Source organism: Oncorhynchus clarkii, chromosome 5 (assembly GCF_045791955.1).
Source record: "Oncorhynchus clarkii lewisi isolate Uvic-CL-2024 chromosome 5, UVic_Ocla_1.0, whole genome shotgun sequence".
NCBI lineage: Eukaryota > Metazoa > Chordata > Actinopteri > Salmoniformes > Salmonidae > Oncorhynchus > Oncorhynchus clarkii.
The window spans coordinates 82,479,486-82,500,883 of NC_092151.1; the positions used below are offsets into that span (position 1 = coordinate 82,479,486).

At 36.9% G+C, this 21,398-nt stretch overlaps 1 protein-coding gene across 1 annotated transcript in view; it reads left to right on the forward strand.

The window, feature by feature from the left end:
• The first annotated feature begins 3,547 nt into the window (after positions 1-3,547).
• The window catches only part of LOC139409776 (LIM domain transcription factor LMO4-like), a 32,047-nt gene continuing 14,196 nt past the window's right edge, over positions 3,548-21,398 (forward strand). Inside the window, exons 1-2 of the mRNA XM_071155154.1 lie at positions 3,548-4,134; positions 9,537-9,777. Coding sequence (XP_071011255.1) covers positions 9,542-9,777 — 236 coding nt within the window. The 5' untranslated portion in view covers positions 3,548-4,134; positions 9,537-9,541. The remainder of the gene's footprint in view (positions 4,135-9,536; positions 9,778-21,398) is intronic.

The window sequence follows — 21,398 nt, forward strand, 5'->3', positions numbered from 1 at the left end:
CTTCTTATTGGTGTCCTTTAGTAATGGTTCATTTGCAAGAATTCAACCATGAAGGCCTGATTTACGCAGTCTCCTCTGAACAGTTGATGTTGAGATGTGTCTGTTACTTGAACTTTGTGAAGCATTTATTTGGGCTGCAACTTCTGTGGCTGAACATATCCCTTGCAGCAGAGGTAACTGGGTCTTCCTTTCCTGTGGCGGTCTTCATGAGAGCCAGTTCCATCATAGTGCTTGATGGTTTTTGCGACTGCACTTGAAAAAACTTTAAAAGTTCTTGAAATGGTTCCGGAATGACTGACCTTCATGTCTTAATGTAATGATGGACTGTCGTTTCTCTTTGCTTATTCGAGCTGTTCTTGCCATAATATGGACTTGGTCTTTTACCAAAAAGGGCCATCTTTTGTATACCATCCCCACATTACCTTGTCACAACACAATTGAAATGCATTCCAGGTGACTACCTCATGAAGCTGGTTGAGAGAATGCCAAGAGTGTGCAAAGCTGTCATCAAGGCAAAGGGTGGCTACTTTGAAGAATCTCAAATATATATTTTAACACTTTTTTGGTTAGTACATGATTCCATATGTGTTATTTCATAGTTTTGATGTCTTCACTATTATTATACAATGTAGAAAATAGTTTAAAAAATACATACCCTTGAATGAGTAGGTGTGTCCAAACTTTTGACTGGTACTGTATATATGTATATATATATGTATATATGTTACAGTGCATTTGGAAAGTATTGTCACGACCTCTGCCGAAGTCGGTTCCTCTCCTTGTTCGGGCGGCGTTCGGCGGTCGGCGTCACCGGTCTTCTAGCCGGTCTTCTTCCTCGATCCACTTTTCATTTTCCATGTGTTTTGTCTTGTCTTCCCAAACACCTGGTTTCAATTCCCTCATTACCTGTTGTGTATTTAACCCTCTGTCCCCCCCCCCCCCCCCCCCATGTCCTTGTCCGGAATTGTTTATTGTAAGTGCATGTGCACGTTAATCTGGTGTGCGACGGGTTTTGTACCCTGTTATTGTTTGTTCTGGATGCCGGTAGTTTAATGTATTAAACTGTTACGTTTGTAAACCCAGATTTCGCTCTCCTGCGCCTGACTTCCTGCCGCCAGTACGCACCCCTTACAAGTATTTAGACCCCTTCCCATTTCCACATTTTTCAACCTTACAGCATTATTTTAATTCATCAATCTACACACAATACCACATAATGACAAAGCGACAAAGGTTTTTAATACATTTTAGCAAATTTATTAAACAAAAATAACGGAAATACCTTATTTACATAACTATTCAGACCCTTTGCTATCAGTCTTGAAATTGAGCTCAGGTGCATCCTGTTTCCATTGATCATCCTTGAGAAGTTTCTACGACATGATTGGAGTCAATCTGTGGTAAATTTAATTGATTGAACATGATTTGGAAAGGCACACACCGGTCTATATAAGGTCCCACAGTTGACAGTGCATGTCAGAGCAAAAACCAAGCCATGAGGTCGAAGGAATAGTCTGTAGAGCTCCGAGACAGGATTCTGTCGAGGCACAGATCTGGGGAAGGGTACCAAAAAATGTCTACAGCATTGAAGGTCCCCAAGAACACAGTGGCCTCCATCATTCTTAAATGGAAGAAGTTTGGAATCACCAAGACTCTTCCTAAAGCCAGTGGTGGAAAAATTACCCAATGTCATACTTGAGTAAAAGTAAAGATACCTTAATAGAAAATTACTCAAGTAGAGGTAAAATCCTACTTGAGAAAAAGTTTTTTTTAAGTTTGAAATATACTCAAGTATCAAAAGTAAATATAATTGCAAAAATATCTTTCAGGAAATATATAAATAATTTCCAATTAATCAAACCAGACAGCACGATTTTCTTGTTTTTAAATTTACGGATAGCCAGAGGCACAATCCAACACTCAGACATCTTTAAAAAAAAACAGGCATTTGTATTTACTGAGTCCTCCAGATCAGAGGCTGTAGAGATGACCATGGATGTTCTCTATTTAGTGAGTCCTCCAGATCAGCGGCAGTAGGGATGACCAGGGATGTTCTCTGTTTAGTGAATCCACCAGATCAGAGGCAGTAGGGATGACCAGGGATGTTCTCTGTTTAGTGAGTCCACCAGATCAGAGGCAGTAGAGATGACCATGGATGTTTTCTGTTTAGTGAGCCCACCAGATCAGAGGCAGTAGGGATGACCAGGGATGTTCTCTGTTTAGTGAGTCCTCCAGATCAGAGGCAGTAGGGATGACCAGGGATGTTCTCTGTTTAGTGAGCCCACCAGATCAGAGGCAGTAGGGATGACCAGGGATGTTCTCTGTTTAGTGAGTCCTCCAGATCAGAGTCTAGAAGAGATGACCAGGGATGTTCTCTGTTTAGTGAGTCCGCCAGATCAGAGGCAGTAGGGATGACCAGGGATGTTCTCTGTTTAGTGAGTCCGCCAGATCAGAGGCAGTAGAGATGACCATGGATGTTCTCTGTTTAGTGAGCCCACCAGATCAGCGGCAGTAGGGATGACCAGGGATGTTCTCTGTTTAGTGAGTCCACCAGATCAGATCAGTGTTAGTAACAGAAGGACACTGCAGGTACACCAATGTGCTATAAATATATAATAATGAAATAACACTCTGGTTTATACCATACAACACATATGTTACTAGAAAAAAGAAAAGCCGCATGGTAATATCAGTATTAATAACAACAGAAACATCAACTTATTGTATTTTGTAAATTGTAAAGAGTGCAGTTACTTTAATTGACAGATGATGGCGCTGTTCTCCCTGTTACAAAAGTGTACAAAACATAAACTATGGGTAGAATTAAACTTGTTTCGTGACATATTAAGAGGAAGGCACAATCTGTAATTTTAACAGGCCGAACTCTTTACATTTTTTTTAGTTTTTGTTGTAAAAGATAAGGGGTAGGGCTGGGGTTTAGGTAGGTCTAACCACTCTCAAGTGGTTGGTCCAACTGGCAGTCCATAAAGATCGACACAAAACTAACAAGGCATTGAACTTATATTCGTTAATAATTACATTTAACGCCCTTAATAAAGCACTATGTAACCCCATGCTATTACACTGGTGTTACTGGTGTGATTACTGTACTACACATGTATTAGAGCAACTTATTTTAAAGTATAACCAAGCAGACAAGAATGTTGTGAGTAATGTTTTGCGTAAGGATCCGATATTTGTGCGTAATGACTTTGCGCGTGGGGAGATGTTGCTGTTCTTTTTGGACAATTTTTTAGGAGGTTGTTCATTTCCTAAACACAACGTGTCATACACAGGGACCTACTGTGAAACTGTTTTAGGGCGCCATTAGGGACAGTAGTACCGCAACCGTTCTCAGTACAAAGATGAGTTTCTCTCCTTCGACCCGCGGCGTAGCCTACAAGACGAGTATATCTCATTCAGCTGCATTTTTCTTCCTTTACTTGGTGTCCAAGTGAACTACGTTCTTCTGATTGGGTGGATTTGTTATTCCGCTTGAATGGACCGCGTGTAGATTGGCTGCAGAGAGGTTTACGTCATCCAACTAGAGGAGGTTTACTTGGGATTTTCGTTCTGTCACTGTCAAATGTAGAGCAGGCGACCATTGGGGACAAGGTAGCGTTGAACAGAAGAGAGAGAGAGATAGATAGATAGAGAGATAGAGAGGACAGTAGTCGCGTATTGCCGCAACATTTTCTTGTGCGTGCATCACTATAAACTTAGTGCCAGCCAGGTCTTCTGTATTAATTATTGCATGTGTAGAGCAGATCATCCAGCGTTGGACTGGCATCTGGTTACGAAAGAAACGGGACGGCACCAGTGGAAATACTATCTGAAAACTCCATTAGCCTTGCTTCGTTCGTTTTACAATTGCCAGCAGTCACAGTCACAGCAGCCTATTTCCGAGGACGCGAGTCGCGATCACAGGGACCGCTGGAGAAGTCTCACGTTTTGTCGTTTGATTTATAGACTGGTCACTGTAATTTACGCAATAGCCTAGTTTTCTGGACTCCTTGCACATTTTTTTTTCCTTTGGTCCAAAGTAGTCCATGCAAGCCTAGTTGCTATACCATTTTTTAAAGAAACCTACGTGACAGACAGATTCAATCATTACTCTCAAAAGGGACAAACGAGGTGGGTGTTTTATTATTGTTATTATGGATCTGAATGTGTCGCATCATGGCACTTTAAACGTCATTTATTACAATGCCTGTTATACGTAACAATAATGAAGGTTTAGGTCCAATTGGGTGTGAAAGGTTCCACTAAAAAAGAGAATACTATACTTTTATTGTTCGTCTTTGCGTATGATTTGTTTTTATATCATGTTAATATTCTATTAATTAACCTAACCTCTATAACGTACTGTCAATATTTTATTGTATATTTGTAAATATAGAGAGTCTGTGTTCAAATAAGGGAATTGGTAAAAGTAACCCATGCATGTTCTTTACGTTCTATTTTCTCCACGTTTTAATTTTCTCGACACGGGCACAGGCAATACATATAACACCTTCTTTTCAGTGTTCTACTGTAGTCTGCTGTAGTGTATTCCATGTACTTTTTTTTATACTTTCCATTAAAACGCAACCATCAGATTGCCAGAACGGGAATGGGGGTTGTTTAGCCTTGGGCTGCAGCCGGTCTGGGTTGCCTGATCTGTTTTGTATTTCTCCCCGACTCCATCTCACTGCCTTCTAAATTGCCTGTCCGTGTAATTACTTGAGTTAGCCCATTTAAGTTAAAAGCTTTACCCCCTCAAATGTCCTCTCTTCCCCAACCCGGAATGAAACTTGACATGGCCCATCTTATTTATCCAGGGAGTCACTTTCGGGCCAGCTTTTTGATTCATCTCCTTTTAGATTTAATCAGCACTAAGGTATAGCTTGTCCCTAAGAGCCTCTGCTAATGGGGTTAGTGAATGCTTTTCTCAGTGCAGCGTTTTCTCCCCCTTCCCTTCTCCTCTAATTACCTTTCAACAAAGATTTGTCTCAGCTAGCCATGAAGTCTGCCCTGCATGCTGAAAATTGGGAAAGGATTAGAATTAAAATATATTAGTTTCAGATCAGTTTGAACAAAAAGTGTTTTGCATTGCGTAAATAGATTATCACAAATAGGATAGTAGGATAGTAATAGTCTATGTAATACGTTAATCCATAGTAGCCCGTGATATCAGTAGATTTGAGTTCCTCTTTAAAGGGGACACATGCTAAACATTGATAGGGTCCGTCCCCCTGCAAAGTCTCATACAACTTTTATGGTTTTTCAATTAATAGCACTCCTGTGTTCACCCAGTCTTCCCTCCGTTAGAAACAAGCCAATGCAGGCCACCTTTTCCCCCCCTTCTGCCATCCATAGAAAGAGAACATTGACAGGTGTGAAGAACAGCGTGGTATAGAGTAATGTTCTGTTCTAAAGTCATTAAGAGCCCAACAAAAGGCAGGGCCCCCGTGCAGCTCTGCTCTAATTGTTCTTCTGGCTCTTGGTGTTATCAGTGAACACACATTCTTCACATCACACCGCAACCACAGAATGGATGGAGTAAAAACAGCATTTAGATGAGAGGAGAGAGAGACAGTGTGTGTGTGTATGTGGGGAGATATATATATATATATATATATATATATATATATATATATAGAGAGAGAGAGAGATAGATAGATAGATAGAGACGAGAGAGAGAGAGTCAGAAAGATCAAGTGCAGATTTAGTACAGTAAATGAGTTGTAGCCCCTCTCCTCTGTAACTCTGGAACAGAACCACTAAAGAAGGGACGGAAGAGTTCTACTGTTGTTTATAAATACAATTATTACAGTCTGCAGTCCTTTTACAGCTTTGCGAATACTTAATCTGACTATAACAGGCTAATAACTTATGGATGCCACATTGGGAAGATTTTTGACATTGACAGTTTGTCTGGAATAGCACTCTGTAGGTATAGGTCTATATGGTCTGTCAGTTGTTTGTACTACAGACGACCTACAGACACACAGTCAACATAAAGCTTTTACAGACTACAGACAACATTACCGACGCTATCGGACCCAAACTGGAGCTTTTTTCTCCACAAACAACCGACAGACACTATAGACACTGTCTGTCTCAGACTAGAGCTTTTTCAGCCTGCCTGGGTTGCCTCGTTGGTGAGGATGAGGTGTGGTTTACATGTGGCTGATCACGTGACCCCGAGAAAACAGCGTAATTTAACACTACTTTAATTACCTTGTTACAACACTGGCCTCTCTGTCGACCAGGAATTCAAATGTAGGCTAATTGAAAATTCAGCTGGTTCAACGTCACATGTATAGGCCTATTTTCGTAGCTTGGCTGACAAAATGCTGCTTTGGACCAACAATTAAGTCGTGACTGCGTTGTAAATTGGCCATTATAAAACTTTTGCTAGAAGTATATTTAAAATAAATATAAGTCTTATCTCAATAATAAGCACACTTTTGTTTGAAATGTAAAATGAATGTAGAATACTCGTAGTTTCAATATGAGCTGCCATAAACCGCAGTGTTTCAATATGAGCTGCCATAAACCACAGTGTTTCAATATGAGCTGCCATAAACCACAGTGTTTCAATATGAGCTGCCATAAACCACAGTGTTTCAATATGAGCTGCCATAAACCACAGTGTTTCAATATGAGCTGCCATAAACCACAGTGTTTCAATATGAGCTGCCATAAACCGCAGTGTTTCAATATGAGCTGCCATAAACCACAGTGTTTCAATATGAGCTGCCATAAACCACAGTGTTTCAATATGAGCTGCCATAAACCACAGTGTTTCAATATGAGCTGCCATAAACCACAGTGTTTCAATATGAGCTGCCATAAACCACAGTGTTTCAATATGAGCTGCCATAAACCACAGTGTTTCAATATGAGCTGCCATAAACCACAGTGTTTCAATATGAGCTGCCATAAACCACAGTGTTTCAATATGAGCTGCCATAAACCACAGTGTTTCAATATGAGCTGCCATAAACCGCAGTGTTTCAATATGAGCTGCCATAAACCGCAGTGTTTCAATATGAGCTGCCATAAACCACAGTGTTTCAATATGAGCTGCCATAAACCACAGTGTTTCAATATGAGCTGCCATAAACCACAGTGTTTCAATATGAGCTGCCATAAACCACAGTGTTTCAATATGAGCTGCCATAAACCACAGTGTTTCAATATGAGCTGCCATAAACCACAGTGTTTCAATATGAGCTGCCATAAACCACAGTGTTTCAATATGAGCTGCCATAAACCACAGTGTTTCAATATGAGCTGCCATAAACCACAGTGTTTCAATATGAGCTGCCATAAACCACAGTGTTTCAATATGAGCTGCCATAAACCACAGTGTTTCAATATGAGCTGCCATAAACCACAGTGTTTCAATATGAGCTGCCATAAACCGCAGTGTTTCAATATGAGCTGCCATAAACCACAGTGTTTCAATATGAGTTGCCATAAACCGCAGTGTTTCAATATGAGCTGCCATAAACCACAGTGTTTCAATATGAGCTGCCATAAACCACAGTGTTTCAATATGAGCTGCCATAAACCACAGTTTCAATATGAGCTGCCATAAACCACAGTGTTTCAATATGAACTGCCATAAACCACAGTGTTTCAATATGAGCTGCCATAAACCACAGTGTTTCAATATGAGCTGCCATAAACCGCAGTGTTTCAATATGAGCTGCCATAAACCGCAGTGTTTCAATATGAGCTGCCATAAACCGCAGTGTTTCAATATGAGCTGCCATAAACCACAGTGTTTCAATATGAGCTGCCATGAACCGCAGTGTTTCAATATGAGCTGCCATAAACCACAGTGTTTCAATATGAACTGCCATAAACCACAATGTTTCAAAAAGAGTTTCCATAAACCGCAATGTGCACTGTGTCAGACAACAATATTTTAGTTAACAATCCCTGAAAACACCATCTGAAACATCTTGAGTGCTGCCTTACAGGTTGTAGAAAAGTGAATTCCTGCACACAACAAGATATAACCTATAACCTCTGCAATGCTTATTGTTTTGTTGTTTCGGTCAGCAACCTTTTTCTTGTCTTAATGTGTTCCAGGTGTCACAACCTGTCAGTCACCACCTGTCAGTCACCACCTGTTAGTCACCACCTGTCAGTCACCACCTGTTAGTCACCACCTGTCAGTCACCACCTGTCAGTCACCACCTGTCAGTCACCACCTGTTAGTCACCACCTGTTAGTCACCACCTGTTAGTCACCACCTGTCAGTCAACACCTGTCAGTCACCACCTGTCAGTCACCACCTGTTAGTCACCACCTGTTAGTCAAAACCTGTCAGTCACCACCTGTTAGTCACCACCTGTTAGTCACCACCTGTTAGTCACCACCTGTCAGTCACCACCTGTCAGTCAACACCTGTCAGTCAACACCTGTCAGTCACCACCTGTTAGTCACCACCTGTTAGTCACCATCTGTTAGTCACCACCTGTCAGTCAAAACCTGTCAGTCAACACCTGTCAGTCACCACCTGTCAGTCACCACCTGTTAGTCACCACCTGTCAGTCACCACCTGTCAGTCACCACCTGTTAGTCAACACCTGTCAGTCACCACCTGTCAGTCACCACCTGTTAGTCACCACCTGTTAGTCACCACCTGTCAGTCACCACCTGTCAGTCACCACCTGTCAGTCACCACCTGTTAGTCACCATCTGTCAGTCACCACCTGTCAGTCACCACCTGTTAGTCACCACCCGTTAGTCACCACCCGTCAGTCACCACCTGTCAGTCACCACCTGTTAGTCACCACCTGTCAGTCACCACCTGTCAGTCACCACCTGTTAGTCAACACCTGTCAGTCACCACCTGTCAGTCACCACCTGTTAGTCACCACCTGTTAGTCACCACCTGTTAGTCACCACCCGTCAGTCACCACCTGTTAGTCACCACCCGTCAGTCACCACCTGTTAGTCACCACCTGTTAGTCACCACCTGTCAGTCACCACCTGTCAGTCACCACCTGTTAGTCACCACCTGTTAGTCACCACCTGTCAGTCACCACCTGTCAGTCACCACCTGTCAGTCACCACCTGTTAATCACCATCTGTCAGTCACCACCTGTCAGTCACCACCTGTTAGTCACCACCCGTTAGTCACCACCCGTCAGTCACCACCTGTCAGTCACCACCTGTCAGTCACCACCTGTTAGTCACCACCTGTCAGTCACCACCTGTTAGTCACCACCCGTTAGTCACCACCTGTTAGTCACCACCTGTTAGTCACTACCTGTCATTCACCACCTGTCAGTCACCACCTGTCAGTCACCACCTGTCAGTCACCACCTGTTAGTCACCACCTGTCAGTCACCACCTGTCAGTCATCACCAGTCTCATAACAACCTTCTTAATCTCTTGTGTTTTTTTTCTTCATAACCAGGAACAATGCTTCAAAATCAATACTAGCAGGAATCTTTATCGTTTTTGTATTTCTTAACCAGTGACCAATACTGATATCAACATGTTTGTGTCTCTTGTTATTTCTTCCCTAGGGACCATGGTGAATCCTGGAGGTAGCAGCCAGCCCCCTCCGGTGGGAGCAGGCTCCCTGTCCTGGAAGAGGTGTGCGGGCTGCGGGGGGAAGATCGCTGACCGCTTCCTTCTCTATACCATGGACAGCTACTGGCACAGCCGATGCCTTAAGTGCTCCTGCTGCCAGGCCCAGCTGGGGGAGATAGGCACCTCCTGTTACACCAAGAGCGGCATGATCCTCTGCAGAAACGACTACATCAGGTGAGACTGGCGGGTTAAGGTCGGCGGGGCCTGCTGGGAATGTGTGAGTTTGTGTTAACATCGGTTGAGGGCTCGGGCGCAGGTGGCTGTGTGTGTGTGTGTGTGTTTTTGTTGTTGCGTGTGTGAATTGTGCAGATCACCCTTCAGCGAGGGTACATACAGGTAACAGGTGTGGGTGTTTTTGTCTGTTTGGGTGCTTTGGTCTGTTTGCGTGTGTGTATTGTGCAGATCACCCTTCAGCGAGGGTACATACAGGTGTGGGTGTTTTTGTCTGTTTGGGTGCTTTGGTCTGTTTGCGTGTGTGTATTGTGCGGTACAGATCTGACCTCAAGTGTACAGATACCGTAACATACTGTATATCATTTTCTATTCTGGAATGACAACTTGTATCGATTGATCTATGTCCCACATTCACTTCCTGACAAAAAATGTTACTGTCAAGAAAAATAAAGGTGACACCCTGGTTTAAAGGGGACGCCTTGGTTTAAAGGGGGCTTCCTGGTTTAAAGGGGGCTTCCTGGTTTAAAGGGGATGCCCTGGTTTAAATGGGATGCCCTGGTTTAAATGGAACGCCCTGGTTTAAATGGGACGCCCTGGTTTAAAGGGGACGCCTTGGTTTAAAGGGGACGCCTTGGTTTAAATGGGACGCCTTGGTTTAAATGGGACGCCTTGGTTTAAATGGGACGCCTTGGTTTAAATGGGACGCCCTGGTTTAAAGGGTACGCCTTGGTTTAAAGGGGACGCCTTGGTTTAAAGGGGATGCCCTGGTTTAAATGGGACATCTTGGTTTAAATGGGACGCCTTGGTTTAAATGGGACGCCTTGGTTTAAATGGGACGCCCTGGTTTAAATGGTACGCCCTGATTTAAAGGGGACGCCTTGGTTTAAATGGGATGTCCTTGTTTAAAGGGGATGCTCTGGTTTAAATGGGACGCCCTGGTTTAAATGGTACGCCTTGGTTTAAAGGGTACGCCCTGGTTTAAAGGGGACGCCTTGGTTTAAAGGGTACGCCTTGGTTTAAATGGGACACCCTGGTTTAAAGGGTACGCCTTGGTTTAAAGGGGACGCCCTGGTTTAAAGGGGACACCCTTGTTTAAAGGGGACGCCTTGGTTTCTGGGACAATAGAAAAGAAAGGAGAACATTTTGTTGCTAGTTAGGAAAAGTGCACCTTTATGTATCCTTCTATGGAGATGTAGAACGAATTAAGTCATGGATATGAAATGAAGGAGTTGTTGACATATGTTACAGGCTAAATAACGATGTATGGAAGCATGGAATGTATTTGAATGAATGAATCCATTCAGAATATGGAGAACATGTGTCTCAAATTCACCCGACGTCGGGCCTCGTTTAAAAGTCTCTCCTCGTTGAATTCTCTCCGTACTATTCTTAAAAAGAGGTCAAACTGACTGCCGGCATGTTGACAGAGAACAAGACGAAAAACAGTATTTTTCTAATAGAACATCTGCACGTCTGTTTGTTCATCGTGCCATTTTTCATCAAGCAGCAAAAGGTGGGAGCCTGGCTAAGGGCTGTTCCCCAGGGTTTGTATTTGCTTTACGAGATGCTTGGAGAGACTATACAGGACAGGCACCTTTTAGCACTGGTGGGGAATTTAAAAGGGTTTCTCATCCTGTTTGGCAAGTTTGTGTATAAAAAAAAAAGAGATAATTTAATTAACAAAGAGGGTATTTTTAAATATTTATATAAAGTGTGTGGAACACTTAACCAGCTAGCGCTTGATGACGGCAGGCGGTCTCATTCTGCTAATGCGGAATCGCCTGATTTGACAGCCTGATCGTTCAACAATTTGACCTTGCGAAGACGAGCCAAACCACTCAGTGGGTAGAGACACAGTGTAATGCAAGGATCAGGAGGACACTTTTCATAATAGACCACAATATAATAACAGGAGTTGATTAAGTAGATTTTTCTTAGCAAATACTTTTAGCTTTAGACTGTGTCACACCACTTAACAAAAACAAAAAAAAAAAATATATATATATATATTACAGACTATTGCCAAACAGTAAACATAGTTTGTTATTTCTTTTTATTTTGATAAATATTTATTGTAATAAAAGGTATTTTCTGATATTGTTTGTCTTACAGAATTGGACAGTATTTTGTTTTGCAGTGATAATATATGCCTATAATCTGAACGCTCTGTACTGTGCTGTACTGTGCTGTGCTGTACTGTACTGTACTGTACTGCAAGTAATTGAGTTAAGACATGCTGCTGCTACGTACCATACAAACACTATACACACTATAGACCATACTATACACATACTGTATTACACTGTACTATAAAACACCATACTATACACGTACTATATTACACTGTACTATAAACGTACTGTATTACACTGTACTATACACCGTACTATAAAACACCATACTATACACATACTATATTACACTGTACTATAAAACACCATACTATACACATACTATATTACACTGTACTATAAAACACCATACTATACACATACTGTATTACACTGTACTATACACTGTACTATAAAACACCATACTATACACATACTATATTACACTGTACTATAAAACACCATACTATACACATACTGTATTACACTGTACTATAAAACACCATACTATACACGTACTATAATACACTACTATAATACACCATACTATACACCATACTATAAAACACCATACTATACACGTACTATAATACACTACTATAATACACCATACTATACACGTACTATAATACACTGTACTATACACGTACTGTATTACACTGTACTATACACCATACTATACACGTACTATAATACACTGTACTATATACGTACTGTATTACACTGTACTATACACCGTACTATACACATACTATATTACACTGTACTATAAAACACCATGCTATACACCGTACTATATTAGGCTGTGTTATACACTGTAGTGTAATACACTATACTATAATACACTGTACAATAATACACCGTACTATAATACACCATACTATAATACACCATAATATAATACACTACTATAATACACTACTATAATACACCATACTATAATACACCATACTATAATACACCATAATATAATACACCATACTATAATGCACCATACTATAATACACCATACTATAATACACTACTATAATACACCATTATATAATACACCATACTATAAAAACCCATAATATAATACACCATATTATAATACACCATACTATAATACACCATACTATAATACACTACTATAATACACCATAATATAATACACCATACTATAAAACACCATAATATAATACACCATATTATAATACACCATACTATAATACACCATACTATAATACACTACTATAATACACCATAATATAATACACCATACTATAAAACACCATAATATAATACACTACTATAATACACCATAATATAATACACTACTATAATACACTACTATAATACACCATACTATAAAACACCATAATATAATACACTACTATAATACACTACTATAATACACCATACTATAAAACACCATAATATAATACACCATACTATAATACACCATACTATAATACACTACTATAATACACCATAATATAATACACCATACTATAAAACACCATAATATAATACACTACTATAATACACCATAATATAATACACTACTATAATACACTACTATAATACACCATACTATAATACACCATACTATAATACACCATAATATAATACACCATACTATAATACACCATACTATAAAACACCATAATATAATACACTACTATAATACACCATAATATAATACACTACTATAATACACTACTATAATACACCATACTATAATACACCATACTATAATACACCATAATATAATACACCATACTATAAAACACCATAATATAATACACTACTATAATACACCATAATATAATACACTACTATAATACACTACTATAATACACCATACTATAATACACCATACTATAATACACCATAATATAATACACCATACTATAATACACCATACTATAAAACACCATAATATAATACACTACTATAATACACCATACTATAAAACACCATACTATAATACACCATACTATAATACACCATACTATAATACACTACTATAATACACCATAATATAATACACCATACTATAAAACACCATAATATAATACACCATATTATAATACACCATACTATAATGCACCATACTATAATACACTACTATAATACACCATACTATAAAACACCATAATATAATACACCATAATATAAAACACCATACTATAAAACACCATACTATAATACACCATAATATAATACACCATACTATAAAACACCATAATATAATACACCATAATATAAAACACCATACTATAAAACACCATACTATAATACACCATAATATAATACACCATACTATAAAACACCATAATATAATACACCATAATATAAAACACCATACTATAAAACACCATACTATAATACACCATAATATAATACACCATACTATAAAACACCATAATATAATACACCATAATATAAAACACCATACTATAAAACACCATACTATAATACACCATAATATAATACACCATACTATAAAACACCATAATATAATACACCATAATATAATACACCATACTATAATACACCATAATATAATACACCATTCTATAATACACCATAATATAATACACCATACTATAAAACACCATACTATAAAACACCATTCTATAATACACCATAATATAATACACCATACTATAAAACACCATACTATAATACACCATACTATAATACACCATACTATAATACACTACTATAATACACCATACTATACAACACCATACTATAATACACCATACTATAATACACCATAATATAATACACCATAATATAATACACTACTATAATACACTAATATAATACACCATACTATAATGCACCATACTATAATACACCATACTATAATACACTACTATAATACACCATAATATAATACACCATCCTATAAAACCCCATAATATAATACACCATATTATAATACACCATACTATAATACACCATACTATAATACACTACTATAATACACCATAATATAATACACCATACTATAAAACACCATAATATAATACACTACTATAATACACCATAATATAATACACTACTATAATACACTACTATAATACACCATACTATAAAACACCATAATATAATACACTACTATAATACACTACTATAATACACCATACTATAAAACACCATACTATAATACACCATACTATAATACACCATACTATAATACACTACTATAATACACCATAATATAATACACCATACTATAAAACACCATAATATAATACACCATACTATAATACACCATACTATAAAACACCATAATATAATACACTACTATAATACACCATACTATAAAACACCATACTATAATACACCATACTATAATACACCATACTATAATACACTACTATAATACACCATACTATAAAACACCATAATATAATACACTACTATAATACACCATAATATAATACACTACTATAATACACTACTATAATACACCATACTATAATACACCATACTATAATACACCATAATATAATACACCATACTATAATACACCATACTATAATACACCATACTATAATACACTACTATAATACACCATAATATAATACACCATACTATAAAACACCATAATATAATACACCATATTATAATACACCATACTATAATACACCATACTATAATACACTACTATAATACACCATACTATAAAACACCATAATATAATACACCATAATATAAAACACCATACTATAAAACACCATACTATAATACACCATAATATAATACACCATACTATAAAACACCATAATATAATACACCATAATATAAAACACCATACTATAAAACACCATACTATAATACACCATAATATAATACACCATACTATAAAACACCATAATATAATACACCATAATATAAAACACCATACTATAAAACACCATACTATAATACACCATAATATAATACACCATACTATAAAACACCATAATATGATACACCATAATATAAAACACCATACTATAAAACACCATACTATAATACACCATAATATAATACACCATACTATAATACACCATAATATAATACACCGTTCTATAATACACCATAATATAATACACCATACTATAATACACCATACTATAATACACTACTATAATACACCATACTATAAAACACCATACTATACTACACCATACTATAATACACCATAATATAATACACCATAATATAATACACTGTACAATAATACACCGTACTATAATACACCATACTATAAAACACCATACTATAGACCTTGCTATACACTGTACTATAATACACTGTGCTAAACACCATACAATAATACACTGTACTATAGACCAAACTATACACCATACTATAATACACTGTACTATAATACACTGTACTATAATACACTGTACTATACACTATACACTATACTATACACCGTACTATACACTATACACTATACTATACACCATACTATAATACACTGTACTATAATACACTGTACTATACACCGTACTATAATACACTATACTATACATTGTACTATACACTCTACTTTACACTATACTATTATACACCGTACCATACACCATACTATAATACACCATACACTGTACTAAACACCGTACTGTAATATACTATAATACACTACTAAACACGGTACTATAATACACCGTACTATAATACACTATACTATAATACACCATACACCGTACTGTAATATACTATAATACACTTACTATATGTCGTACTATAGACTATACTATACACCATACAATAATAAGTGTACTGTACAATGTACTATACTACACCTTACACCATACTATAATACACCGTACTATACACTATATTATAATACACCATAATATACAATGTACTATAATACCATGTAATATACATATACTATAATACACTACTATACACGGTACTATAATGCACCGTACAATAATACACTATACTATAATACATTGTACTATAATACACCATTCTATAATACACTATACTATAATACATTGTACTGTAATACACTTACTATATATAATACACTGTAATATACACTGTACTAGTATACATCATTCTAAACACCATACACTGTACTAAACACCATACTATATATAGTACTATAATACACAATACTATACACCATAATATAATACACCGTATTATAATAGACCATACTGTAATAAATCAAATCAAATTTGTTTGGTCACATACACTTGGTTAGCAGATGTAAATGTGAGTGTAGCGAAATGCTTGTGCTTCTAGTTCCGCATCAATATCTAACAAGTAATCTAACAATTTCACAACAACTACCTTATACACAAGTGTAAAGGAATGAATAAGAATATGTACATATAAATATATGGATAAGCGATGGCCGAACGGCATAAGCAAGATGCAGTAGATAGTATAGAATACAGTATATACATATGAGATGAGCAATGTAGGGTATATAAACATTATATAAAGTGGCATTGTTTAAAGAGACTAGTGATACATTTAATACATCCAATTTATCAAAGTGGCTAGAGATTTGAGTCAGTATGTTGGCAGCAGCCACTCAATGTTAGTGGTGGCTGTTTAACAGTCTGATGGCCTTGAGATAGAAGCTGTTTTTCAGTCTCTCGGTCCCCTGCTTTGATGTACCTGTACTGACCTCGCCTTCTGGATGATAGCGGGATGTACAGGCAGTGGCTCGGGTGGTTGTTGTCCTTGATGATCTTTTTGGCCTTCCTGTGGCATCGGGTGGTGTAAGTGTCCTGGAGAGCAGGTAATACACCTTACTATACACCATACTGTAATACACCGTACTATACACCATACTATAATACACCATACTATACACCATACTATAATACACCATACTATACACCATACTATAATACACCGTACTATAATACACCGTACTATAATACACCATACTATAATACACTACTATAATACACCATACTATAATACACCGTACTATAATACACAATACTATACAGCATACTATAATACACCATACTATAATACACCGTACTATAATACACCATACTATACAGCATACTATAATACACCATACTGTAATACACCATAATATACTATAATACACCATACTATAATACACCATACTGTAATACACCATAATATACACCATACTATAATACACCATACTATAATACACCATACTATACAGCATACTATAATACACCATACTGTAATACACCATAATATACTATAATACACCATACTATAATACACCATACTATAATACACCATACTATACACCATACTATAATACACCATACTATAATACACCATACTATAATACACCATACTATACACCATACTATAATACACCATACTATAATACACCATAATATAATACACCATAATATAATACACCATACTATAATAAACCATAATATACTATAATACACCATACTATAATACACCATAATATACTATAATACACCGTACTATAATACACCATACTATAATACACCGTACTATACACCATACTATAATACACTACTATAATACACCATACTATAATACACTACTATGATACACCATACTATAATACACCATACTATAATACACCGTACTATAATACACCATACTATACACCATACTATAATACACCATACTATAATACACCATACTATAATACACCATACTATAATACACCATACTATAATACACCGTACTATAATACACCATACTATAATACACCGTACTATACACCATACTATAATACACCGTACTATACACCATACTATAATACACTACTATGATACACCATACTATAATACACCATACTATAATACACCGTACTATAATACACCATACTATACACCATACTATAATACACCATACTGTAATACACCATAATATACTATAATACACCATACTATAATACACCCACTGTTCCCAGGCCGTCATTGAAACTAAGAATTTGTTCTTAACTGACTTGCCTAGTTATATTAAATAAAAAAGTACTGTAATACACTGTACTATACACCATACTATAATACACCATAATATAATACACCATTATATAATACACCATAATATACTATAATACACTATACTATAATACACTACTATAATACACCATTTGATAATACACCATACTATAATACACCATACTACACACCATAATATACACCATACTATACACCATACTATAACACACTATACTATAATACACCATACTATAATACACTACTATAATACACCATACTATAATACACCATAATATAATACACGTGCTATAATACACTATACTATAATACACCATACTATAATACACCATACTATAATACACCGTACTATAATACACCATTTGATAATACACCATACTGTAATACACCATAATATACACCATACTATACACCATACTATAACACACTATACTATAATACACCATACTATAATACACTACTATAATACACCATACTATAATACACCATACTATAATACACCGTACTATAATACACCATACTATAATACACCGTGCTATAATACACTTTACCATACACTATACTATAATACACTACTATAATACACTACTATAATACACCATTCTATAATACACTACTATAATACAGTACTATAATACACCATACTATAATACACTACTATAATACACCATACTATAATACACTACTATAATACACCATAATATAATATACTATAATACACCATACTATAATACACCATAATATAATACACTACTATAATACACCATACTATAAAACACCATACTATAATACAGTACTATAATACACCATACTATAATACACTACTATAATACACCATACTATAAAACACCATACTATAATACACCATAATATAATATACTATAATACACCATAATATAATACACCATAATATAATACACCTTACTATAATACACCATACTATAATACACCGTGCTATAATACACTATACTATAATACACCATAATATAATACATCATACTATAATACACCATAATATAATACACCGTGCTATAATACACTATACTATAATACACCATTATATACTATAATACACTATACTATAATACACCATTCTATAATACACCATAATATACTACACCATAATATAATACACCGTACTATAATACACCATTCTATAATACACTACTATAATACACCATAATATAATACACCATAATATAATACACTGTACTATAATACACTATAATACACTATACCATACACTATACTATAATACACTACTATAATACACCATACTATAGAACACCATACTATAATACACCATACTATAGAACACCATAATATAATACACCTTTCTATACACCGTAAACATACCTCCAGGGATGATGAGGGCCTGTGTCTCTCCTCTCCCCACCCAGCTCCTCATCAACAAGGATCAAGTCAATGGGTCACTCCATTCATAATGGCACTACAACATAATTTAAATAGAGAGGAAGGGATGGATGGAAAAGAGGACACACTTTGCCACTTGTAATGTAATGAGAGCTAGGTGGTAGAGGGGAGAGGAGCTGAAACACAGGCTACTTCCCAAACAGCACTCTATTCCCTTTATAGTGCACTACTTCTGACCAGAGCACTATAAAGGGAATAGGGTGCCAATGGGACAGATCCCTGCCTGTCTCTGCACTAGACTAGCCTGTGAGATAAGGAAAGGAAAGCAGGTTAGAAAAAAACATCTGACAGTAAGTCCACACAATTAAAGTCTTTAATTAGAGTCCCCCTTCATTTAGCTTTAGTCCTGATGGGTTTTATCTAATGAGATCTGCTCTCAGTCTCCTCTCCTCTCCTCTCCTCTCCTCTCTTCCTCTCCTCTCCTCTCCTCTCTTCCTCTCCTCTCATCTCCTCTTCCTCCTCTCTCTCCTATCCTCTCTCCTCCCTCCTCCCCTCTCCCTCCTCTCCATCCTCTCTACTCCCTCCTCTCCTCTCCTCCCCTCTCCCTCCTCTCTACTCCCTCCTCTCCACTCCCTCCTCTCCATCCTCTCTCCTCCCTCCTCTCTACTCCCTCCTCTCCCTCCTCTTCCTCCTCTCTGTCCTCTCCTCTCCTCTCTACTCCCTCCTCTCCTTCCTCCCTCCTCTCTACTTCCAATGACGTGTCCACACATCTAACAAACAAAACATTTAATTAACCAAATTGGCTTTTGAGAGAGTGAGAGAGAGATGGAGAGAGAGAAAGGGGTAGAACGAAAGAGAGAGAGAAAAGGGGGGATTATTGTGAAGGCCAGTTTTTTTTCTGGGTCTCAGTTTTTTTCTGGGTCTCATCTTGTAATGGATTATTAAATTGCTCTTGCAGTATAAATAATGGAGTTATATCTCTTACTTTTATTAATAAAGCTGATGTGAAAACCGCTCCACATTGATCGTGACGCATGAGTGAAAATGCATCACATTACTTCTAATGGGAGACGTGCCTGACCTGAGATGATACCCATCCACCATCCATCACACAGGAAGACACACCACAAACACTGTGTATAGGGCCAAACGCTGTCACTCTGTAGGGCTGTCAGGGTACATT